Here is a 26,891-nt window from a genome sequence, read left to right as displayed (position 1 = left end):
GCTGCCGGAAATGTATGCTTTAAGATGAAAGCATATCTTTTGTATTATGTAAATATCAAATATCAATGAAAACTCGATATTCACATAATGGAAAGATGTGCCTTCATCTACTCATGAAAAATAATTTCATACCAAATTTTAAAAGTAGCAAATTACATAGGGTCTTTTCAGAAAATTTTCTGGAGTCATGAGTATTAACACCCTCTGAGTGACAGCAGTAGATACCTCATCAATCCAGGCATATTTGTCCTTCTGGTATGGCTTCACCTCAGGCGGCCGCTCGGGTTCCTCCTCCAGAAGCTTCAGGGTGTCGAGCAGGTCATGGAGTGTTGTCCTGGACTGAGTATGGCTGGCGGTGACCAGCACCTCCATATCGCCTGCTGACTTCTCTCTGGAACGGCCATCCTTAATGGGGGAATGGGGTGGCGAGCAGTAAAGAAAAGATGAGGTAGGGTTAATTTTAAAAGGGTGTGCAGCATAAAGGGAAGCAAAAACTGAGGGAATGATGCTCGAGTCTGAGGCTGCTAAAGGGAACTACTTTGGGGCAAAGTACGAGGATAGTTCTACCACCATTCCTACGCCAGGCTTTGCTCTTCACTGACAGAACTGCTTATGGGTGAAGAAGAGTTCTGCTTCCACGCCCACAGAACATGTGGCTCTCCATGTTGAATTACTCGATAAGGGCAACCCGTTTACAAGTTTCATTGTCAACCCAATGCTTTGCATTTCTCTGGAAGGAATGGGGGAAGATCGTTGGAACAGTGAGTTGGCCTGTATGTGATTGCATCTAATAGGGGAGGGCCGAGACGGAGTCACTCATTTACCAGTCTGGGCCTGGCATGTGAATGTCCCCTCCCCAATTCCCTCGGCCTTTCAGGAAATGATGTCAGTTATTGATTCAATCTTGGGTACAAACATTACATAAAGACAGCTTTGAGGGCGCCTGCTCACCCACACAACATACCACTGTGCTAAAGCTTACAATTTGGTCCAAAAACCTTAATAATGAAGAAGTGGAATCGCTCTCAGAGAGGTAGCACTTTATCTACAGCGAGATTAGCACACCAACGTGGCACAGTCACTTACAAAAGATAAAAATAAGTCCAGAAATTACCTGTGTGATTTCTTCCACCTTCTTAATCGAAGGAGGGGATACTGAATCTGAAGGCTGGAAAACTCCCTCCAGATCAGTGATGTCATGGAAGGCAAGACCTGAAAAATATCATACAAGGTGTTTTAGAAGGTCATGTCACCCACTTCCACTCCCAAAATGACTGACTTGAGCCTAAAAACAGACCCTTTCCACTATTGGGGAGAATCGCTCAGGGGTAACGCGCTTGTCTTGGAAGCAAGACAGTGCAGCGCTGCGCAACACAGGTTTTGAATTCCGATCCCATGCTTAGAAACCACTTGCGTGGTCATTAAGCGCCTTGTAAATACAATTATAATAACTATTACAAATAAGACAAATGCAGTGTCAACCTCCACCCCCCTACAATGTATGCTCCATCCATGAGTTAGCATCACCCTGACCGACTTCATCTCTCACTAATTGCCCCCACGCAGTCTGCATTCCCAAGCACCCTCTCCCCCCAAACCCCCAACAGTAGAATGAAACCAGTTCACAAGCCTTATGCCCAAACTTAAAGTCTAATCCTTATGATATATGGGGCCTTGTGCCCAAAATTCAAAGCTTTTTCTTAGGAGTGGGGACCGATGTAAGAAGAGTTCTTGTGATAAAAGCGTTCCAGAAAAAATTCAACAAGTTACAGGTATGTAAAATAGGATTCCCATCTTTCAGATACACGCTTTAAGATACGATCAAAAAGCGATGGAATGGAATAACCAATGTTTATGCTAAGGTTTATTCTAATAAGTACAGGGGTAGTGAATGAATTGCAATTACTTCCTCCCCCAGTCCCTGATATCCCCAGAGGACTAGATATGTTGACTAGGGGGGAAAGGGAGGAGAGGGGGGAAAGGGTGGAGGGGGGCGGGGGGGCCTGGGTCGACGGTATGTTTTCCTGCCATTGAACCCAGTAGAAGATGCCCAGGAGCTGAGGGTGCAAGGATTCATCCGGTCGGTTCCAGGAGCAGAACCGCAGAAATGCAGAAGGCACTGATGAAGACCTCTTCAGGACACTTCACCAGACTGCGGAAGACTAGTTCCAGCAACGGCTACGGCACACGGGTGACAGCAGGCCTCGTTCCAGCCACAGTTAAAGACGACCTTCCAGAGCAAGATCCCTTGATGATGGAAAGCTGAAACCTAGCAGGAAGGCGACTTGTGGCAGGAGCTGCGACCGCCAAAGTTGATTTAAGCAGAATGGCAACGATTTTACCAAGGTAGCGTACAGGAGAGCTGGTCAGTCCTCCGGGTGGTCCAGGGACGCTTCCAAAAGGCTATGAATGGCTGGATCCTCGAGACTGGTTGGTTTCACCAGTACAATGGTTGAAGCACCGGAGAGGGCCTTCACTGATCAGGTTACAATGCGATGCAATGGGGATACCTTTTTGTATTACACTAGGTTTTTGCACTTGGGATTTTTGGTGATTTATATATGTGCCTAAAGACGAGCTGGTGGCAGCATATACATTTTTACAATGTTTGCATTATTTTTAGTGTGCACATTCTCGTTTACCATGTATGGATTCTAAATGTGGCTAGTGGCCTACAATTGCCTTGCCACAAGATTTTCATTTGCTTCTTTGGCCATATTGTTGTTTGGCCTTCTTCCTGCCTTTCCAGGTCACAAAATACCATATAAATGGTCATGCACTTGTCTGGGAAAGCTGCTGCTTTGGCGGGCTAGTGATGCCTTTGTGTGTATGTGGCCCAGGAAGGGCCTGGTCACACTCCACATCCACGGTGCCGAGTGGAGCAAATGTGAAACGAGTAGATGTCCCGGATTGGATAAATAGTGGCTGTTTGAATGGTGCAAAGCCTGACCATTGGTGGTCTTGGACTTGCTTCCAGCCTGGATTTTGGGTAAGAAGGTCTCCTGCAGCAATTTCTTTAGATCATCTTTGGAGCCAAGGATCCCTCGTAGAAGAACATCCGAATGAAGACTCCAGAAGAGGCCTGGCATACCTTCCTGCGTTTGGCCCAGTAAAGCCCTGTTGGACTACCTGATCTGAAGACCCTGAGCAGTGCTTCAGTCCTAAGACTAGTGGGGCCAACTAGTCTTGATGCCTTTGAGTATCTAGGTGTCCTGCGCCTTTGGAAGTGTCCGTGGACCACCTGTTGGACTGACCAGCTATCTTATAGGGTACCTCACCAGAACTGTCGCAGTTCTGCAGTTGCACCCGGAACTTTGGTAGTCGCCAGCTTGTGTCACAAGTCCTAGAAGGACGTCAGTCATCGCCTCTGTGTGGCAGCACTCACTGGAGCTTGCCTCCCCCCATCCTGTGAAGTGTCCTGAAGCGGCCTGCATCAGTATTTCTTAAATTTCTTCATCTACAGGGGTTGCATCTTGCTGCTGGACCAGACCAGACGAAACCTTGCACCTGCAACTTCTGGGCACCTCTCACCAGAATGAACAGGGGAAATCCAATCTCCAAAAATCGAGTCAGGGGGGTAAGTAAATGTTGTCCATCTGCCGCTCCCACCCACTCTACTCCGCAGGACAAAATTGCGAACCAATCCCTTTGTCTTCTAACTGTCTATTCCACTATATTATGGTAATCAACCCTGGGTAGTAGCTTCCGAAATACAAAAACAATGACTTACATTAGAAATAATTGCTGAAGGTTGTTTTGACCCATCACCAACACAAGTAAAGTATATTACCCAAATTTCCATACAGTATTGATTGTTCATACTGCTCACCAAGCGGATACATCCAGCAGAAACAATGTGTTGCTCCAAGAAAATTTAAAGTGACCACTGTGCATTTGTACAAACTAATCTTTGCAGTTTGCACTTTTATTTGTCTAGGTTTGCACTGTATTGTTGATGTATATTGTCTTTGCTGTGTTATACTTCGCTCAATAACTGTATTTGAATGTCTTGCATTATACTCGAATTAAATTGCGATGTTTACTATTTTAAATTAGGTAAACTCATTAAAAAATCCTCTTGGGTGAGAATATATCAGGGCTCGCTGTGATCATTAGTTTTTGTGCTAACCTTATTTTGCCTGGACGGATCAGGGAAGTGCCACGAGCCCTTTTATTAAAGTATATCTTACCAACAGAGACTCCATTCTGTGGAGAAACATTGTGGCTCCTTTGACTTTTTGGCACGTTCTACGTAGTGTTTTGACTGATAAAGTTAGGGAAATAACTTGTGACTTTGTTCCATAATTACTGCATTTGATCTACTTACCTGCTTGAGATTACGTGATTTTTAATTATGAACCTATGGTGAATGTATATATATTTGTATCAGAGTATTATGTGATAATATTACCTGTTCGTTTTTATTTTTTGTGTGCAGAAGGCCTAGAATAACTATTTATTTTTATACTTGCATGTCTAAATTGAATTATTGTGTGGACTCATTGAGGGCCGCTGACCCCACTCACACCCTCCTGAGAATAGCCTTGGCTGCTCTCCATTGCTACCTTGATTGGTTTTGGCTTATGTGAGAGTCGGAAATGTCAGGGAAATGTGAGGCATACGCAAAAGTACAGTTTTCTCAGATTTTGCCATTTCATTAAACAAAGTGTGAGAAACTCCTATCTTTCCATAGCCTAATGAAAATGTCCCTACCTGGTGTAAGGGTCAGAAATGTGAGGCAGACAACCTTGTGAAGACTTTTCAAAAGATGCCATTTTATCAACTCAAAAGGTTGGATAAACGCTTCACTTACCCTACCCTGGGGAGGATTTCCCTGCCTAAAATGAACTAAAGGAAACACTCTAGCAAAGGGTTTCTGTCCCTCACAATTGTACATACAGCAACTCAATAAGGTAATATATGACAGTTTAAATATAACAGAAATAACAATTATGTTCACAGCCTGGTGACTGGGTGAATTCTGTTTCCCCAAATTCCAGCAGGATTTTAGTCAACAGTCCCAAAAGGAAAAGGAAATCATGCCTTACAACAAAGTTTCAATGCAGTTTGTTGTGTTCCAACCAACAGCTCAAAAGGTTTTCAATAAATGTATCTTCTTTCCACTTGTGGCAAAGCAACTTCCCCTCCTAAACCAAGAATATTTCCATAGTTCATTGCGCTCAACAAAAGTGTCTCTCTCAGAATCATTCTGCAACAGTTCACAAAACACTTGTTTTAGCAATTGTAATTTGTCAGGATAATCACGCAACAGTTCACAAAACATCTCAGTGGTTCTGCCAATTCAAGCCTTTTAACCACACCACAGTAGGTCAATGACTTCTACCTTGTCCACTCACCCGTCAGGCCTACGACTACAACATTTCCAACCCTGGTGTGTGTAACCACCTGCCAGAACAGAATTAAACTACTAACTACAAGTACTTCTGCGTTAAAGGTTTGCTTCCACAATGTCTTTTGCTTCGCAACATCAAGTTTAACTACATTACGCCTTGAAACACCTTTTGCTTTGCACCTTGGAACACCTTTTGCTGTAGAGGCACATTATGGCTACCCAATAAATAAACTATTTCTTCTGGGAAAACAACGGGTGCTGTTTACACACGTGATTGCCATACGCAAAGCAGGGTGTGCTCCACTCCTCCAGAATATCCCCCGTCAGAAGGACAGTCCTCCTGCCACTCTTGTTTCCTCACTTCTGCATTAACCAAATACTGACAATGGTTCTGTCACTCTTACGCTTCTTTGAAAATGTGGGTGTAAGGCAGTTCCTGGTCTGGCCTCCTTTACATATAGGGAATCTGTTTTACAAACACTTGGATTCTTAATTGTACTCTTTTGGCTTTGGCAATGTTGGTTCTTTTTAGCTTGCCTTGGTATTATTCTCTTTTGGCAATATTTGTTTGTACTGGTTTCTTGGAATATTGCCCTCTCGTTGCTGACACTTATTCTGACCCGCATAAATACAATCACACCTTTCCAGTCTGTTTGTCAAGTTCTTATTCTGCGACCTTCTCCTTTTTAAATCAGCTTGGTTTTCAACTGGTCTATTATTCAGTTTTACATGAGTTCAGTATTCAATGTAAGGTTTTGTCCCTTCCCTCTTTATATATTAGTTCCGTACTTGAGTTACCCAGGCATGGCCAACAGGCAATTGCAGAGCACTCCCAGGTCACAACACAAAAGTGAACTCACTGGTTCTGGCGTGCATGTCCGCTCTCTTCGCTGCCTCTGGGTCTTCCGCTACTCTGCGCAACCCAGAAACCTGCTGCCTGCGGCCCACGCCACTCAAAAAAAAAAAAGGAGTGTTCTCTGCTCCAGCAGCTCACCTTACTTTGGGGAAAACGTTCAAAGTTTACGCTTCCCACCACCAACCTCTACAATTAGGGCCTACAGGAAGAAAGCTTCCAAATAGAATGCTTACCACTGCGCGATCTCTGCAAGCAAGATCTCCAGAGGAAGAGACCCTCTTGAGACGGGCAACTGCTCGACATAGGACGTGGTCCCTGTAAAGGACCGGAGGGGGGTGTCTGTACTCCTGCTCTTTATACGGTAGAGGAGAGGCACAGAGGACCCCAGCCAAGATTCTCTATAATGGTAGCAATGGATGAGAAATCAAGGCCTAGCTTCTCAGGAGGTGATGCGGGCTGGTTCCTAAGTACATTGTAGTCCACAAGCACCCACAAAGGAATGTCCACACACTATGTTAGTTAAAACACAGCTCTTTACATAAATAAGGTGATAAAATGGTAAATATATGCAGTTCTAGGTGGTACCACTATTACTCTGATCCCATTAAAATGCATCAACTGTACTCTGTTCAAATAGTATACGAATCAACACAGCAAAACAATATCAACCATAGATTTAGACAAGTTGGTTAGACAATTGGCAGAATACTGGCTCCTAACACTAGGCACAGTTCTGCATGAGGATCCCCCCCAAGTGGGCAACCTGCAAAGGAAGATTCACTACAAGCCCAGTCCATGTATTGTCTATTTGAGCCTTATCCCCTTCTATCAAATTTCTACTGCCCCCAAAGTACATGGTTTCGTAGAGTTCTTCGGTGAGTCGACAGGCCCTTCTTCAAGCACTCCCTTTCAGGCAGGAGCCGCGGGTCGTCGAGATTCATGAAGAAAAGGTGGAACACTGTCGTTGCGGCAGCATCTTCAGTTCTTGCGGTGCTCATTGACGATCCATTCTAAAACGTCATGCAAGTTGAGGCGTGCGGGGCACCTCGACGACGAGTGTTCGTATCCACAAAGAGTTACTGAAGAACTTTGGCCCAGCAAGGGTGTTGCGTTGTCTGGCGTTTGTTATCTTCGGGTGGCGGGAAACCCACCGGCAGCTTCTCCTCGGTCATCGATGACCTTGACTTTTTCAGGCAGGATGAAAGCGGTCGACGAGGGTGAACAAGGGATTACTTGGATCAAATGTTCTTAGGCAAAGGAGCACTGCGACTCCGGTCGGCAATGGCGGTCACCGACGGTGGACAGCTGTCCGGTGCTTCTCTTAGTTCTCCTCGGCGGTCCCCTCCTCTGGTCAACAGCCTTCCGTAGGTCTGTCTACCAGGGAGCTTTGGCAAAGATCGGCTGGTACACAATGGTCTCTTGTAGCTCGGTGAGAGGTCTCCTAGCCAGGACCTCTCTTGTTTCTACTTTAGCTTCTGATCTATTTCTAGCAGTGAGAGGCCCACAGATATACTGTTGATCTCCCATGCATTCTGCTGGGTCACACTCAAGCAACCAATCACTCCGAAGGGCATTCAGGCAGTCAGGCAGCCAATCAGGCGCACAGTGCATTCAGGCCATTCTTCTCCATCCAGACACTGCCAACACAAAATGTGGATATGGACAAGCACTCTGCCATTCAGCACTACACACTGCATTCATACCAGTTTTGGGCAAGGCTGTCTCAGTCACTGTGCCAAACACCAGATACTAAACGCCCATAGCACAGAATGTGTATTCGTCACACTCTTCACCCAGGTCCCACCCCACGGGCGTACCCACAACAGTCATGGGGAAGGATCCAGCCAGTCATGCCTGGACAACCCCACAACACCATACATGGAACTTACAATCAACAGCCAGTCATTGGGAAGGGACAGAGTCAGGGCTTCCCGGGACTTCGGGTAAAGTAAGGTAACAGGCGATAGAAAGCAAGAGACCACAGGGGCCACCTTGTTTCCCCATCAGGCATCCACCGATTCCAATGACAGGGCCTGGGTATCCCAAAATGGAGACTGCTCAGGGGACCTGTCAATTCAGCAAGGAGCTGCCACCAGCCCGTACCCTGCTCTGTGGGCCACACACAGGTGCCCAGAAACATGCACTAGGAGTACAGGGTCGTACTGCCACCCATGGGTGCCATAAGGGTATCCCAAGGGTCTGTTCACCAAACGAAATACAGGAAGAACCACACCATCAGGAGTCCCACATGAACTCCACCGCTGAAAACAAGAGAGAACACACGATAAAAAGCAATAAAGGACAAGGATTCAGAGGCCATGTCCCTCCAATGCATTTCCAGCACTGCAGTCCCGGAGTCTGTTCTTCTCCAGCTTTTGCTGCAATGTGGATGTAGCATGATTACTCCACCTGCTACTACTCTCTATGGCCTGCACCTGAGGGGGCCTTTTTATGCCTCTCAGTCTCCCTCAGGCGTGAGTCATTAACACCATTAGGCTGCAACTTGCAGTCTCGTGCCCCCGCAGCCCTCTTCTTCATCCCAGTACTTTTGACATTGTGGAAGTTCCACAATGCTCAAAGCAGATTTTCTAGTGGAAATATTACCAAGTTCATTTCTCTCCTTAATTATATTCTCTAAAGTAGTTCTATAAGTAGAGGAGTTCAGCTTTACCAGGGAATTATGATTTTCAGAATCTAGATTGTTAATAATTAAAGACTCATCTTTAATATTCCCTTGGGGTTCACCTCTGTGGATTTCAGTGATTTTAAATGGGGGTTTCTAACTCCCAATGAATAACTGGTTAGGATTGTTTTCACCCACATTAATACAGTTAGCTTTGGGAAATAAAAGCTGTCTGACAGTGAGCCATTACATATTCCGGCATTACTGATATTTCCTTATTTGAGGATGACAAAAAAAGCGTCTCACCAAAAGGAACCCTCTTGTTCCCCGGGGGCCCTTCTCCTAGGTGATCCTCCTGGGTAATACTGCCCCAGGGTCAGGATCCGGAAGCAGCTGCCTGCCCCTGGCCACCTGGGAGGAGACTTTAGGTAGAGTGTCAGGACTCATTGCACTGGCAAACTAAACTAAAGAAAGATGACCTAGTGTCCAAAAGTCTCTGACCTCACACTAATACAAACACCAAATAATAAGGAATATTTAGCAATCTAATCTAATCTAATATTTAGCAATCTAATCTAATTCAACACATAAGTTTCAAAGAGTACTCCTTGTGAGCAGGGTTGTGTCCCGGGATTGAGCCAGGAGAAGGGAACACTCGTAGAACAGTTCGGATTCAAAAGTTCCTCTTAGTCCGACACAAAAGTTCCTTTTCTCGCAATATGACCATCCCTTGGGTAAACTAAATGTCTTCATAAAACACAGACACAGACTGATTCCCCTTCAGGATACGTGAGCAATCTGGCTTAAGCAGATCTCTGTTCCATGAGTCTTGTGATACTGCAAAATCTATGTGCAGAGCACTGGTCCAACTGTGCATATAGGTGCAAGGAAGGGATGGAATCATCTCAAAAGAGATATGGATCCAGGCATAGTCTAAAAGGCTGCCTTTGGTTCCCTTGGATTCACTGAGCCACTGATGAATCGCCCCAGATGTACACAAAGTATAGCTAGAAGCTAGACTGACCCTCTATTACCAGGTGGGCAACATTAAAATTGAAATCGCTCAAGAGGGGATGTGGACTAGAGTGTCTGGCAGACCTCTAACGCACCTTTGCACTCCCTCAGCTCCCCTTTGTGGGCCCTGCACAGAGCCCCCAAAAAAGGATGAACAAATACAGTCATTTCTACCACCAAGGGGTGGTAGGAGAACAAAAGGCAGTAGTTTGCAAAGATGGGCTTAAAACAATGAGGTTGTCAGACCCTGTCCCATATTCAGGTTTTGGATAATTGTAATATTCGCTATGACTACCAGTGCAGGTAGAGGAATACCCCCATTCCTCTTTGCTATTTTACTGTGCTGTTGCCATATGTGGATGTACAGTAACCAAAATATCTCATTGTTTTAAATCCTGCCATTCTAAATTACTGGCTATGTTAAATTTTGCATTCGGAGGTGGAAATGACCATAGGACACGCCCTTTCAAAGGCTCTGCAAACAACTCAGAAAGGGTTGCTGAACAAATGGAAACTTGCTTGAGATGGGATATGAGTCTGCCAGACACCCTAATCTCTCAAATGGCAGTTGACTGGCCATCTGTATTAGATGGCTACTAAAACTTTGAATGCTGCTTGCTGGTTATCTATAGTATTGGGGATATATAGTCATTTTAACATACACATCTTACTTGGGGTGTTTGATCTGTTCCTTAAACCAATCTTCACTGCTCTGAAGAGAAACCTTACTGCTCGAGACATTTACCAGTAAGTGTTCGCATATCTTGGTGGAATCCCTGCATGCTACTACTGGTCAGTCTTACCAAGCCCCTCCACAGGAGGAACTCTGAAAAAGCCTAACAGGAAGCCACATTACACTAGCTGCACATCGCTTTAGTGCATACCAACTTACAATGGATGCAATTCCCTTAATATAATTATAAATTCTTCCCTAAAAAGCATTACTTTTTGCATATCATCATTAACTTCCAAAAACATTACACTCACTTAAAAGCAGAATATAAATGTTCTTACAAGATGTCACCAACAAAATATGAACATTAATGTATTTCTTACTTGCTCTTCACCCATCTGGCCCAATCTCTGTCTCCATTTATATTTCCTGCTCTCAAGATCTGTCTCTCAACCTAGTTCTTCCCAGGTTTTCACACTAAGGAATGCTCTCTTTATCTAATCCTCTTCATCTGTCTTTGACTGCAGCATTCCTTCCATTCCCTGTGTGTCTTGGCTGTTCTTCGACTAAGCCAGATTCTACTGTTTAGCCTCATTCATAAACATGTGAACAATTCAAAGGAAACAAATGGATCAGTGCTTCTACTTGACGTGAATTTTGGGCGGTAGTCTACAATGAAATCAGGGACTCTGACTAAGGTTGACGTTTTTTAGAACCCTTTTGAGTGTCCTCAACACCCATTGTGAGATCAAAAAGTCAAAGAAAATATTACTTTCATTCATGCACTGGCCTACTGAGCGTGGAAAATGGACGGAGGTAAGAGAAATTGGGGTTTGATGCATGCAAGTAGCAGATCTTTATAGCCAAACAAAGAAGTTCACGTATCACATTAAGTGCAACCATTATGCATTGTTTATAGGTTTGCACTTTTTTTCTTCTTTTTAAATAGACCGCAAAAAAAAAAAAAAAAGATGTCCAGCAATAATGTTTACTTTTTATCCTAAATATAGTTCTGCCATTTTTGTTTACTACAGGAGATTAAAGGTCAAAGAATAAATGGTAACAGTGTTCCATCTTTTCGGCGTTTCAAGCGGATGCATTGTGTAGGAATCCCAAACTACGAGAAAGGCAGAGATTTTAGGCTATGTACAATTAAATTTAGAGTACTAGGGATTATCGCCATCATTTGTGCTAGGCGGACGAACCACCTACTAAATATACTTGAAATGAGTGATGGAATCACTAATCGGCTTATTATCTCCTCAGGCACCGATAAGCGAGGATCGGCATTTCACAGGACATCCGGACACCTATATCCTGGCAGGTAACAGTAGCAACATCCTTGGACCTAAACTGCAACAATCGTCGGACTTGACAAACAGAATGACAATCCAGAGAAATTTAGGAAGGTAAAAGATTGCACCCTGTATCTATGACCTAACGTGCACCTCGTACTGCAGACATGGGCGGGGAGGCTGCATTTGAGGTCAAATTATCTGACAAACCCCAGCTCAAGCTCAAACGAGTCGGCACCGTTCCAGTTCTTTCCACCCTAGTCTTAAATATGTTACTCCCTGGCACCTCGCAGCACAAATCTCAGGGGCCTAGGGTCTTCTGATCTTTGGGACATATTGAGGATCTAACTGTTTTATGGCCGGTGTTCTGTGACTTCCCTATGCTTGGAATGTTGGCGTGTGGACAGGGGCATGTGGGCACTCTAATTCAGAGTTTGGGTAAGTCAGAGGCTTGTGACCTTCTCGTGGGATTTATGCTTGCAGGGAGCACTTGGCACCCTCATGTCCTTGGATGGCGCATTCCGACTCACCATGGATTTGGCATTCCTCACTGCGGCCCAGGTCGTAACAAACTCCTCTGTTTACACATGCGTTTCTATGCTTCGCGCTTGGGCCTACTGTCCTAGCTGCAGCGTAACGCCAGGCCTCCATTTCGGCCAAAATGATCGAATCCAGATGACCTACCCAACCAAAAGTCCGAAAGAAAGTACCACCCAATTATTCGACCTTCTTTCGGACTTTTGGTTGGGTAGGTCATCTGGATTCGGTTTAGGGCTGCAAGGGTGTCCCCACAAACCCCGCTCACTATACTGTAGCATGGCAGAGTGCTTGTCCATATCCACATTTTGTGTTGGCAGTGGTCACCCCTGCAACCCCTGCCAACAATATAGCAGCCGACCCTACAAAAAAAAAAAAAAAAAACACAAACACAAACACAAAAAGGAAGGGACCCTGTGGCGCCGGTTCCCGATCACAGTAGTGAAAAGCAACTGGCGTTGTAGGGTCCAGCGAGACGGAATTGATGGTAAGAGGGTGGGGGTGTGTTGGCAGGGTGGGTAGGGGTTTGGACACGTCGGGACTGTTCAGGGAAGAAATGACTGAAGATTATTTCAAACAAACAATCTTTGGTCATTTCTCCCTCGAACATTTCATCCGCGGTAAAAACAACCCCAATTCTCAATTTCAAAATGGCTGCTGGTCTCCTACAATAGCGTTTCATTTCCAATATGGTCTACTGCAATCACATAATCTAATACAATGCAGCATCTATTGACGTCACCCTCCCCCTACAGCCATCCCAAGCCCTTAAATCGCAATACTAGGTCTCTGCTGCATTCGAAACCTCTGGGGGGCCTGGGACGATCGCCCCCACTTCCCAAAAACTCCTAATGAAAACCTTCTGGAAACTACCATCCACTCTTAGCCCCTTACACTGTATTACCCTGGAACGTGTAACCCTACCACTGCCTGTGTCCAACCTTTCATTTTTGTTGCTAGACTGCCCATCACCCAACCTTTTTCACCAGTCCCCGGAAGGGGCTATTTCACAATACGAATATTACAAATCACACAATACAGTGAACACCCCAAATATTTGCCATCTGACAAGTGTCCATGAAGCCACAGCCATGGGATATATTTTACCACAGGTGGAATGGCCAAAGTGAGTAAACTCCAGTAGGATTGGAACCTGTGACCTGCAGGTTATAATCTGATCCCTTAAGCAACCACACTAACCGAATGAGCTATCGCACAACCTAAAAACAAAGTGAGGTATAAAGACAGTTCAGAACCCATACCGATAGGCTAGTAAAAGTGGCCTTATAATAAGATACAGATATAATGCTTTACAGTACAACAGAAAAATAGAGGGCGACTATTCTGCTGAATGCCCCTGAAGCTCACGCTTTTTAGGAGTGTGATTGCCCAAGCTCTGTCAAAGAAGGGTTTGTGGTGGACGAGATGTTTGGCAGCAGTCCTTGCTCCCTGCTGCACCATAATTTATTGGATGAGCCTGTATAGGAGAGGATGCACGTTACAAGCTCAAGCTGTAAATAATAGGAGGCTGGTGCTGTCAAATATGTTTGGGTGCTAAGACCCGGGCACAACTGTCTCAAGTTAAGCACTGATTGCAGGTCTGCCCGTCTATTGCTGCACTCTTAGCTGGTTATAATGCAAGTGCATCTTTTTTTAACTTCCCACCTGTGCTTGCATCGCTCCTATTTTTCTGTCTGAAGTCTTTTTCCCCATTTCGCTCTTCTATTTCTGTGATTGTGAATGGTCTACAAAAGCATTCATGCAGGTGGATAGCACACCAGTTAAGTGCTCTCCTCTTAACATCAGGCCAGCCTGCACGACGTAAGTTTGAACCCTGCATTGTCGATAAATTGATTACCATTACATTTAATGACAGCTGTTATTATAGTGCTTAGAAGCAGAAGGAATCGGATATGAGAGACAAGATCACAAAAAAGGACATTATCAAAATACATCTTTGTCCATCTCTCTTTGGCCTCCCTGGTTAAATTTGATGTCCCTGATGAATTCTCTTGTCTCTTCCCCTGCGCTCTTGCACTTTGAATGTTTTCCTCTAAATGCACATACAATTTGGAAAGTTCCATCATCCCGTCGGTTTCATTTGTACTTTTGTTTAAAAAAGTCTTTGCTGAAAGATTTCACACAGTCTGAATTATTTTCCACTTTCCCATACATTTTCTGGAAATACTTTATCTGATTTTATGAAGTGCATGTCCATCTATAGCGCTCTTTGGGGAAAGTGCTATATAAAGAAATTGAAATACATATATAATTGTTTCTTTTTCAAAGGCATTTTATATATTACAATAGAAATACTATCCACCTTTCTAGCGCCTGCTAGATCACTCGGCTGGTCATTCGGGCCCCTGAACGGATGAGGCAATGCAGAGCTCTAATAAGCCTTACCTGCAGCACACAATAGTGGGTTCTTCATCATATTTTTGCATCAAGGAGCATTTTTAACATCTGAGTCAGATACATTGGAACGATGATATTATGCAAACCATTCCCCCCAAACATTGGATGTGCAGAGAACCTCACCTGCATTGTTCGCTTTTGTGGTACTGGGGCTACCTCTTCTGGCAATTGTTGGCCGGGTGGGCTTCTTCTTTCCAATAATGCCACTTTCCTTCAGGAGATGCAGCTCTTCCTCTGCGATCCGCTGGTTTTCCAAGGATTTCTGGGCTCGCTTCTGACGCAGCTCCTAGGGCAGCCAAGACCTGTGTTAGTATTATGGGAGAGTCACTCCTCAGAACTCTCAAACCACCTCCCATGACGTGGGTCTCTCCTTGCACAGGATGTCTTGATCACATATTGGAGACTGGGCAGCATCCAATAACTCACTCAACAGATCTTGAGCTAGATCATCTAAGTGAGACGTCTGACCACTGTCCCATCTGGCACATTGCGACTTTCATTTAGCTGTGGATAGAATAGCTTGCCGCTGACCCGTTCACCATGCTATGCTCTCTTAGAACTGTGGAACAAGTAGTTACTATCCCTTCAGCCATGCAGTGCAAACAAACAGCTCAGGGAAGAATACCCAGTAACCCTACCATCAGCCCTGCTGTGTCTTCAAACTGAGTTTAGAAGTAGGAACTGTTTCTCAGAACATCATGTGCCCTAAGACAGCTGTGGGTAGAAATGTGGTCCCTGCTCCTGTAGTCCTACTGGAAGAAACCCCACTTCACCTTTGCAAGTCCCTGCCAATTTTTACTTGGCCTTTGTGATCCTATGATCATGTTTCTTAAGTGGGGTCCACCCAGACCCATATATGGTTGTGGCCCGTTGGGCACCCTCATAACGCCCTTCTCCCCAATAGTAGAAACAACCACCAAGGTTCCCCTTATCCTCTACCTGTCAGATCCATAGTGGCTGCACTAGTAGTAGCGACACAAGTTCACACAAAACCTTCACTTCCTTGAGGCACTGAAAATGGAGTCGCTGGTTGTGAAATCCAGCATCCAGGCAATTGAACCTAGTTGTCCTGGAGTGTTATTGGAAATCAGGAATGATCAGGTAGGGTCATTTATTGATGCGAGATCTGGCCTGGAGCTCGAAAATGGAAGGTGTGGGTGGTGCCGAGGAGGGAGGAAATGTCTGAGATTCTTCGGGAATCCACAGCTTCAGAGTTTGTCTACAAAGATGCTGGCTGTATGGGGGCATGCACTGACGGATGCACTGGCTGGATGGCCACCAAATGCTTGTATGGTGCATGAGTGCATGATTGGTGATAAGGGTTACCCCCCCCCCGCCCCCTTAACCTCTGAGATGTCATAAAATCTGATGGACTGCGCCAAGAATTTTGTCAACTGCTGGGATTTGGTAATGAAGCATCCAGGGAAAGTATAATTGTTAAGAGACGAATATCATTTCTAGAGGTTCTTCAGCGTCATTTTAATAGGACCCCTAAAACTTTTGCTCCCCCCAGACCCCCTTTGGTTTTCAGGATCTGAATTGTTTTTTTGCGGTCAGATGTACTAAAGTCCCCTTTGTTAGGTTAGATTTCAATTTCCATGTAAAATCACCCTCCACTGCAAGACCACCCAGCACTTTTTGTTGGACTTGTGGATTTGTTACCTCGTTTCTAAGTGAGTGGGAACCTTTTTCCCCATGCACACTTCCTTTTACTCTTTTCATGGGTGTCATTTTGCTGACACTCCATAGTATATTTTTGAATATATTCTTTCCGATGACCATTTGGGCATCTACATTTATTTATTGCAGCACGTTATGTGCAGTGATGCTGGGTTGCCCCCTGGGCTTCCCTTTTTACTTTCTCTTGACTTAAATTACTGTTCAAGGATAGAGAGGGATTTTCATCACATTTACATTTTATATAGCGAGACCAGCATACCCCACCTTATTTGGAGTGCTGTGGTGAAACTTGGTATCCCCTGTCTCACTGTCCCTGTAACATTTCTGTCACAATGACAAGCTAACTATTATGGCTGGTGGCAGTGGACATGCTTTACTTACTTTTGTGGTAATATTCCACGCAGGCTGTCAAATCAGCAGTGGTAATGCACAAAAGGGTCAACATAGAATGGTGGCTTTTCTTTTTTCATTATTTTTAGCCTGCTTGTCCTCTCCTGTTTTCTGCCATCCTGGGTGGGAGAGGTTCAGGTTGTTCTTTTGTCTGTGGCGAGAACACTGTAGCCCACCGAAGATCCAGCGTGTCTGTGAAGGCAGGAAGTGACAGAGGAGTCCGAAACTCTGCTCATCTTTGTCTTCTGGTGTGCAGAGAGAAACCAGTTCCCACTAGGGTGCTGGCAGTCCCGATTGGCGAGCCACCCGCCCCTTTCTGTAAACTGCAAGGAGTGTTTGAAGAGGTTGTGTGTGGGTTCCTGTATATCTGAACTGGATCTTGGAGCTGAAGGCAAGCCGACCACTGGAACAAAAGATCTGATGAACAAGAGAAGACTGCTGTAGCTACTTCCAGGGACCGTAGATGCCTGCTATGTAACCACTGCCTGTGCTGACCCCTTCTTTGAAGCAACATAGGAGCCCTGAAGACGACAACTGTGGAGACCCATCAGTCTTGAGACAACCTGCATTTCGGGCCATCCCACAACAAGGTGTGACCTTCCTGGACTGCAAACCGCCAGTGCCCTAGGACCTCGAGTCTGGGTGCTGTGCATGGTCTTTCAAATTCCGATTCTCGCTGAAACTTTGGTGGTCCTCTGCTGAATTCCAGCCTGAGGGCAGGACAAAAATAGTGAGGCAAATCTGACAAGCAACAACCGTCCTTCATGTGGTGACTTGAAAAGGGCACCAAATCCACAGAGCCTCAATAAGCACTGTGTTGGGAGCCTTTTCTGTTGACTGCTGCTGCAAGTTTTCATTCAGTGTCTTTTCTTTCAAACACAACCAAGAATCTAGAGACCAGGTCCTGTGGTGCTGCATCATGAAGGTGCCTCTCTGCAAGCGCTTCTTCATTGTAGAGGTATTGTGTGGCTGAGGGTAGTACTAACCTAAAGTATTTTATCACTCTTGTGTTACTGAGTGGTGATTCATGCGTCTGGGGGTTAGCCCATACCATTCGGCCAGGCCTAATGCTGGAAAGCAACTATGGAGCCATCTACAAAGTCCCCCAACACTTTCTATCAACTCTAAAGTATGTAGTTTGTTTCTTTGTTTTTATTATTTATAATGCGCGAGCGTACCCGGGGGTATCAGGGCACAGCCTTTACAAGAATATTCGAAGCTTGGTTACAGTACAAAGAATATACATAATACAGGAATAACTACACCAGTGTTATATACAAATCAGTGGTAGGCCTACAGGCCATTATATACAGGTAAGCAAGGCACACAAGCAGGTAAGCAGGAAGGCACATGTAGTTACAGTTTGTACAGGTGGTGCTGGGCACTTCATGGTCTTAGTGGGTCTCGCTTTTCAACCATGAGATTACCAGTAAGCGGAAATTCTGGTAGGGCATGTCAATTCTAAGGTTTGGAGGCAAGGAGTTCCACAACAAGGCAGCTTTTACCGGGAAGCTGTTGCCCCCTATGGTGGCCCGCTTGAAGTGGGGAACAGTTGGACAGTTTTTGTATGCGGTTCTGGTGGGTCTTGATGAGGACTGTCGGTGGAATCTGTTGATCAGGTAAGTTGGGGCGGCATGGTTGAGAGACTTGTGAGTGAGTTATGCCGTTTTCAATAGAATTTTATTTTTAGTGGTTAGCCAATTGTTCTGTAGGCCATAGTTTGTAATGTGTTCCCTTCTGGAAATGCCCAGAGCTGCTCTTAGCGCATTGTTCTGAAGGGTTTGCAGTTTGCTGGTGGTAGCCTTAGTAAATCCCAGGTATAGGGCATTACAGTAGTCAAGGCGAGACAGAATAAGAGCTCTGGCGAGTGTCAGGCAGCTGGAGTCCGACAGGAAGGGTTTAGCTGTGCGGATTAATTTGCAGGTCTAAGCCGTGGAGGATGCAAGGGAGCTCACTTGTCTTTTAAAGGAGAAATTGGAGTCAAGATAGAATCCCAATGTTTTGACCTCCTGTCCAACTTTGATGTTGTTTCCATCAATCATGAAGGAATTGTAGGCCGGGCCGAGCTTCTTTATATTAAGTGAGGTACCTAGGATGATAAGTTCTGTTTTTTCATCATTCAGGCATAGTCCATGAGTGGCCATCCATGCCTGGATGATGATGTACACCCTATTTAACAAGGCCAAATCCTTTCCATAATCTCCAGAAAGCGGAAGGAGGATCTGAGTATCATCTGCATAATTAGTGTAGGTGATACCGAGATGATCCAAATCATCGAAAAGGGGCTTGGTAAATATGTTGTATAGTGTGGGGGAGACACAGGAGCCCGGAGGAACAGCGCAAGTGATGGGTATGGGGTCTGCTGCAGCCGTGGGGGAGAAGACCCTCATGGTCCTGCCGTTAAGGAAGGATGTGATCCACGTGATGGCCTCCGTTGAGAAGTAAGCTGCAGTGTGGAGGTGTGAACATAGGACAGAGTGATCAGCCAGATCGAAAGCTGCAGATAGGTCAAGGAGAAGGAGTAAGGCAGCTTGCCCATTGTCTCTGAGCGAATCGATATGGGCTTTTAAGTCAATGAGACCGGTGTCAGTCCCATGTTGGGGCCGGAACCCAGACTGTCTAGATCCTAGGAGGTTGTGTTCTTCCAGTTGCTTCTGTATTTGTACATAAGCAACCTTGTCTAGAATTTTTAGGAGAAAGGGAAAGGTTGTTATGGGTGGGTAATTTGTGGGTATGGCAGGGTCGAGGGTGGGTTTTTTCAATAATGGGAGTACCCAGGATTGTTTTAGGTTAGTAGGGATGGATCCGGTGGCGAAGGAGGCATTGATCAGTTTTGTGATGAAAGGGGAGAGGTCCCGGGCAGCATCTTTGATGAGCTGAGCAGGGCACAGGTCACCCTGGCAATTGGATGGTTTCAGAGATAAGATGATTTTTTCCACTTCCAAAATATTGACTTTGGCAAACTAGTTACTTGTTTGACGAGAAATCCTCTTGAACTCAGACAAATTTCCAACATCTGAGTCTTTTCCTGACCTGCCTGCTGTTAGCCACTAGTCCACCGGGGTCCCTCTTCTACTTAGGAGATCACTCATGCCTTAGAAAAGGGAAGAACTCTCATGTGTAAGCCCTCTGACTAGAAAATGTAAACAGTACTTACTTATAAAGGTGTCACTAAGTTCTTACTTACCTTTGAGTTGCTCAATACCCCTCTGAAAAGTATAGAAGTTATTTACTTACCTTTGAATTGTGTGCCTCTCTTCTAGAAAAGTAACATTAGGTTTTAGTCACCTTGAATATCTGCTGCCATTCTTAATGTGTACCATTGGGTTTTGCTTACCCTGTATTGTTTATTGCCTTTCTAAAACAGTCTTTGAGAGTTTACTTTTCCTAGAGTTGCTTATTGCCCATCTGAAAAATAGAGTTCTTACTTATCTTAGAATTGCATTCCACCCTTATACCAAGTAACATTGGTATAACTGTTAGGGAGAATTCTCAGAAAAGTGATAATTACTCTCTACCTTAGAGACCCCAGCTCTTTTGCTGGACTCTAGGATTTTAATGTTTTGCCTGAAGAGAGTGAGATCCTTTCTTTCCCACTCTCTCATGTATTTTAATGTGATTATAAACTGTTTCTTTTGGTTGTGGAGTCTGAAACTCCATAGGCGTAATCTTTTACATTGTGTCACACAGCACCTTCAGTGCAGTGACACAGGGAAGGCTTCCATGTTTCCCAAAGGTTTAAATACCTTCTCTTGGATAAACAATCGTTTCCAAGAGCAGTGAAGTGAAATTGGCTTTACTTACACTTGTAACTTTCTAGACCCAGCACACACTATGTTACAATAGGGTGCTAGAGGGGTTACTTAGTATCCCCTTAGTATAGCTTCTCATGTAACATTTTTATGTTACCCTTCTTCGATGATTGGCTGGTGGCAGTGGTTTACTTTTAACTACTGTGGTGTGCATTTACCGCGGGCTGCGGTCGCAGCTGCAGTAAAGCACCCAAGGGTGCCATTTTTGCCAAAATGGACCCGTCTTTTTTCGCCATTTCATTGTGGAAAGGTCCTTCTGCGCACCAAACCAGGTTTGGTGCCTTTGTTCATTTGTCTTTGGTGGGATTCACAAGTGAAGTCTGCCTCTGGCTCCAGAGTGTATGGTGGGAGCAGGAAGCGAGGGGTGCCTGAAACTCCCTGTGCCTAGTCTCCTAGGAGACAGGAATGCACTCTCTGCTGACTCTCTCTCTCTCTCTCTCTCTCTCTCCTAGCCATTCCCTTATCGTGGCTACTATCTATAAGCCACCTGGTCAAATCTCCTCCTTCCTCTCTGAGTGGGCGGACCTCTCCTCCTCACTCTTATCCTCAACCACTCAACTCCTCCTTCTAGAAGACTTCAACACCCACCTAGGTGCCTCCTATCCCCCCACTGGACTCTTTCGCGACCTCTGCGACTCTCTCTCACTCTCGACCCATTCTGCAGGGCACACTCTTGATGCTCTGATCTCCTCTGACCTTCCCCTCTCCACTCCTCTCTCTTGGAGTGATCACTTTCTCCTATCCTTAAACCTCACCCTCCCTACCCCACAGGCAAAGCCACCCTCATCACTGCCACCTTCCTTCTTGGTCATCCGACCTATGAAGCGCGTGTCAGTTGAGGCTTTTGCTGCCACCTTCTCGCCCCCTCCTCTCCCTTCGGCTGACTCCCACCCTGACACAGCCCTCTCCACTCTGCTATATCCGATACTCTTGATATCCTTGCCCCTGTCATGAGAATCCGCCTGAAGCCCAAATCCAAATGTAACTCCTGGTATGACTCGGATCTCGTCACCCTTAAACGCAAGTGCAGGGTGGCAGAGAGGAAATGGCGTGCCTCATGTGCATCCTCTGACAAACTGGCCTGTCGCCTGCTCCAAAGGCAATGCCAGTTCTCCGTTTTCTCCAAGAAGAGAGCCCCCATCCAAGCCCGCATCTCTGCGGCATCTAACAATTCGGCCGAACTCTAAATTCTGCAAGGAGCTGGCCAACCCTGCTGCAGTCCCCTCCCAGGCCCTCTGCACAGCACTGGCCTCTCACTTCATTTCAAAAACTCAGGACATCCTGTCCTCACTCTCCTATCACCTCCCCCCCCTCTATTCCCGGCTCTCCCTTTGGCCCTTCTGCAGCCACCCCTCTCCCATTCTCTGCCTTTCCCCTTTTTTCTGCTGACGAGGTTTCGAGACAAGTCCGATCTATGAAAGTCTCGTCAAAACAGGTCCACCCCTGTTCCTCCAAAACTATCAAGGACCACATCGACACCTTGGCCCCTGCTGACTTCTGCAATCACTCTTTTGCCTCTGGAGTCTTCCACTCCCCTTCTTAAGAAGCCCTCTTACGACCCCTCCTGCCCAGCTAACTACCGCCCAATCTCTATCACTCCCTTCCTGGGCAAGCTCCTGGAGAAACTGGCCATCTCCCAGCTTAATCTCCATGCTGAATCGGTTGGCAGTCTTCATGACCATCAGTCTGGCTTCAGAGCTACCAGAAGCACGTAAACTGCTCTACTGAACATCCATGAGGACCTGCTCTCGAACCTTGATTCTAATATTCCTTGTGTTCTCATTTTGCTTGATACTTCTTCTGCCTTTGATACTGTCAACCATACCATCCTGCTCAACCGTCTCTGTGATAACCTGGGTATCACTGGTCAGGCTCTGGCGTGGCTGACCTCTCCTCTCCAATCGACCCTCCCATGTCCAACTGGGGTCTTTCCTTTCTGACATCTTTTTCTCTACCTGTGGTGTCCCCCAGGGTTCTAACCTCTCCCCCTGGCTCTTCAACCAGTATCTGGCACTTATCGCCCACCGCATCTCTGCTATATGCCCCTACTTTTAGTGCTGTGGGGATGATACCCAGCTCATTTTCAGGCTACCCTCGGCCTCCTCTTCTCCTTCCCTCATCTTGGACTGTCTTTCTGCTATCCAGGACAGGTATGCCGGCAATGACCTCTGCCTTAATGCCAGTAAAACAGATTCTACTCATCGGCGCACCCACTCCCTCCTTCCCTGCAGCTCTATGGCCGGCCTCTCTTGGCCCTCTTCCTGCTCCTACCTGCAAGGCAAAAAACCTCAGGGTCATCTTCGACTCCACACTCTCCTTCTCTCCTCACATATCTGACGTCTCTAAGAAGTCACACTACCAGCTACACCTCCTCAGAGGTATCCTTCCTTTTCTCTCCTTCCCCCAGAAGCTCACTGTCTGTAGAGCCTTGGTTCTCTCGAAGCTGGACTACTGTAACAGCCTCCATCTAAATCTGCCTGCCTCTACTCTCCGCCCTTTGCAACTCATCCAGAACAGGACTGCAAGACTTGTCCTTGGCCTCAAGCCCAGGGACCATATCTCTCCAGGACTGAAATCACTACACTGGCTCCCAGTGACTGCGAGGATCAAGTTCAAAACCCTCTGCATTGTCCACAAGGCCTTCTGGGGCCTTAGGCCAAAATACCTTCAACTCTCTCTTCCTAAATATCTTCCTTCTCGAGCTCTTCGCTCATCCGCCTCCAACTCCCTCAGGGTCAGCCGCTTCTCCAAACAACGAGTTGGTGGCAGATCTCTCTCCGCTGCAGGGACCTCCCTCTGGAAGAGCCTACCTGCCTCCCTGAAACTTGAGGAGAACCATCTCTGGTTCAGGAAGTACCTCAAAACCTTCATCTTCGCCTCCGCTTTCTCTCCCCCTCTCCCCTGCTAAAGTTACTGAAACTGCACTGAATCTGCAATTGGGCCCCTCGCCATTCTCGGTCCTTGGCCCAGTCACTCTCCCTGCACTGCTTCCCTGGCACCCCCTGCACTACAAGACTGTGTCTGTATCCCACAGCCCCCCCTTCCCAGCACTTATCTGCACTTACTCGCACTGCCACTAGTTGGCCCTTGTTATTGCCTGTATGCTATTGACCCTGTAATGCACTTCCCCTCTCCTTTTCCCCCTACCCTTGCACTTGCGCGATCTGAATGACACCTGGCCTAGTAGGATCGTTGTCGGTCTCCCTTTGTTTTCCCCCCCTTGCCTCGTCGCGCCGTGAAACACTTGTGTATAGGCGCGTTACAAATGCCATATCATATCTTATCTTAGGCGATTGGCCGGCTGGCTGTCCAGCAAGGACAGCCACCCTGCTGGGTGACTGACAGCTGGGCTGGAATGAATGGGAGAAATATGCATAAAAGGCAAGGCTTTTTGGCTTGGAAGGCAGAGTCAACCACTGGAAGAAGGTATCTGAAGAAGAACTTGAAGACGCCTGCTGCAACTCCTGGACCGTTGGTTTGCCCGGTGAAGCCCTGCTGCTGTGCTGAAACTCCAAATTCGTATCGACAGAGAAGCCCCTGTAAGGACGACTTCTCCCCTTGAGTTGGTGGAACCAATCAACTCCAAAGTAAGCCACTTGGACATCCTCTGAGCTGGTTGAAATTCCACTGCAGTTTCTGCTGGAATCGAATAGCCAGGGAGAGGAACACCAGATCGTGTGCATTGCTTTTAAACTGGCCAAGAGCACCAGGAAGATCCTACAGACTCCCAGGAAGCAGGCCTGACCGATCCTAAGCCACCTCAACAGAGTGCTGGACCCCAGATGCAAGGAAAGCCCACACGAATAGCTGAAACACCGAAGTGCCACTTGTTTGAAGATTGCTGGTTGCTGTCGGTGACCGTCCCATTGCAGTGCAGAAGTACCCAGACATCCTCCCTCTTGTCCCCACAACGGAAGCCCAGGAACACCAGGATCTACAGTGCAGCACAGGAACTGAAGTCATCTGCTGCCCTTTTTCTTCAACCTAAAGTTACTGTACAGTCTAAGAACTTACCTCTTGTTGTGTAACTGCACTTGTTCTCTGTTGGTGAGACCTGTTGTGGTTGCTCTGTAGAGTTGCTGAAAGCTGCTTTACTTCACAAGTCTAAACAGCTTGTGGCCCTGCTTTGAATTCTTCTTTTCTACAAAGACATTGTGCAAGACTTTTACTTACCTGCAAGAACTGCTTCAGCTCACCAAAACTTTTGCCCAATTGACTTTGGCCTAGACTGGCTCCCTGAATGACTCTTCTGCCCTCTGACATTGTGTTTTGTCCTCCTTGCAGGAAGGGGTTAACTAACTTTGCATTGGGGGTTACCAAAAGTACTTACCTGCTTCTGAATATTTGTGAGATCTCTTGTTCTGTTCTAATAACCTTTTCTTTGCCAAACTCTTAAGTCTGATTCTAAATGCAAACAGTGGTATATTAATTTCCACAGTGTCCTAGTTACTAAAGTCACCTGAGGGTGTAGGAGGTGTGTGTGCCATGGGTACTTACTGGTTTAGCAATATTAAGAGTGGACTTGAGTATTTGTGGGTTACTATTATATTGCCCCTTTCTGAAGAAGGCTTACTCTAACTGACTTAATACATTAATAATTGTTTAATCAAGAAACCTTGTGTGTAAGAGTTTATTTGAATACTTGTCACTGTGAATCTCTGTAACTCCCCTACAGCTCACATTGATCCCTCTTGAGATAAGCCTGGCTGTTCAACACGCTACTAACCTGTGTAGTACAGACTTATACCAAAGGTTGGGTTCCTATTTCCAGGAGGTCAGGGTTGTTTTAGTGCACCCAAAGGGAACTGCATACAATCTTACCTAACAATAACCAACTATTCCTGTAAGAGAAATATTGTAAGAGTGTATGCCCAATATAGTTTTACTCACCTTTAATGACATATTGCCATTCTAAATGTGCATTCTGGGTTCTTACGTGTCCATGAGTTGCTTACTGCTCCACTGAATAGTAATTGATAAGTTATTGTTTACCCTTGAACCCTGTTCTGAAAAGTGATAGTGTTGTAACTGTGCCCATTACTGAGAGAAGAATATGTTGCATATGTTGGAAGGTGCTTACCAGTCATTTGGGTAGTGCAAGTGTATTTATTCCTGAAACAGAATAACTTATACAAGTGGCCAGGTACATACTTGCTAACAGTGTGGTAGGACTATAGTATTCCTGAAACAGAATAAAACTGTAGGTTATTACCAAAAGGTTCTGCTTCCCTTGAATTACATAGGCATTCTAAAAGTCTACTTATGTGGTTTTCCTCCACATGAATAACATTCTGCCAATCTCAATGTATATCACTAGATTTTACTCACCTTGAACTGCATACTGCCATTCTAAATTGGGTTTATACTTTCGTTTGCATACCATAAGTATTGTGTTGGTTTTTAGAATTGTGTTTATAAAGGATAATAGTACTTACCTTTCTAAAGAATTCTCTTTGCCTGTGCATATATAAAATAAACCAAGTCCATCAGTGTTTCTTTGCACCATATGTATGCTACAAAGTCTTTGTACCCATCTACAGCCCACTCTCCCTCCTAAAACGAGTCTGACTCCTCTGTGTAGGCTACCAGCAGTAAAGGGTCTATATTAAGAGTTGGAATTTAATGTATTGCCCCAATGTATAGTTGTATAAAGCGCCTGGGAGGACTTTAGAAGAATTGTCGTAACACCCTTTTTATTGCAATACTTTGTTAGCATATGATCCAACTAGGATAGGAATGCTCTTTAAGCACCCCATTTTAAGCTTAGGGTATCACCATTGATTGGTTTTTGGAAGTAGGCAGGGAGAGCTGGGGGGGGGGGGGGGGAGGGCACGGGCAGTTATAATTTAGTTGTGTTCCCCAGAGGTAGAAACCGATATCCGGCATTAGTAGCCAATGTACGTTTGTGGTAACCATTAGGTTACTGATGTATTCATTTTAAGTCCAGCCCATGGCCATTTTGTTTCTTGGGTATTCTTTTGTTTGGGAAAACAATGAGGCATACCTAAAATTGCAGTTGTCCAGACATGGGATGACTCTTAGCCCAGCCCTGCACCCTCTAGAATGTTTCGGGCTGGTTTAGACCATGGGTTTAGGCCAGCCCCTGTGCGCATAGGAAATATTGGGGATACCCTGTTCCGATTCTCAATTCGGTTTATATTTTCTGTTTTGCACAAGCATTCACTCACTCATACATCAACATTCTTATCTCGCAGCATTCTCTCAGACCTCACACATTCC

At 45.6% G+C, this 26,891-nt stretch overlaps 1 protein-coding gene across 3 annotated transcripts in view; it reads right to left on the bottom strand.

Annotated features, from left to right (window-relative positions):
* The window catches only part of CEP131 (centrosomal protein 131), a 1,227,592-nt gene that overhangs the window by 1,013,497 nt on the left and 187,204 nt on the right, over window positions 1-26,891 (bottom strand). For all 3 annotated transcript variants that reach the window (XM_069655164.1, XM_069655163.1, XM_069655162.1), the window contains 3 exons: window positions 14,893-15,055; window positions 1,115-1,212; window positions 226-405 (listed from right to left, as the gene is read on the bottom strand). In XM_069655164.1, the coding sequence (XP_069511265.1) occupies window positions 226-405; window positions 1,115-1,212; window positions 14,893-15,055 (441 nt within the window). The remainder of the gene's footprint in view (window positions 1-225; window positions 406-1,114; window positions 1,213-14,892; window positions 15,056-26,891) is intronic.

Source organism: Ambystoma mexicanum, chromosome 3q (genome assembly GCF_040938575.1).
Source record: "Ambystoma mexicanum isolate Mex_15411 chromosome 3q, UKY_AmexF1_1, whole genome shotgun sequence".
Classification (NCBI taxonomy): Eukaryota; Metazoa; Chordata; class Amphibia; order Caudata; family Ambystomatidae; genus Ambystoma; species Ambystoma mexicanum.
The sequence above is the reverse complement of the archived record's forward strand: the minus strand, read 5'-3'. Positions and strand labels throughout refer to the sequence as shown.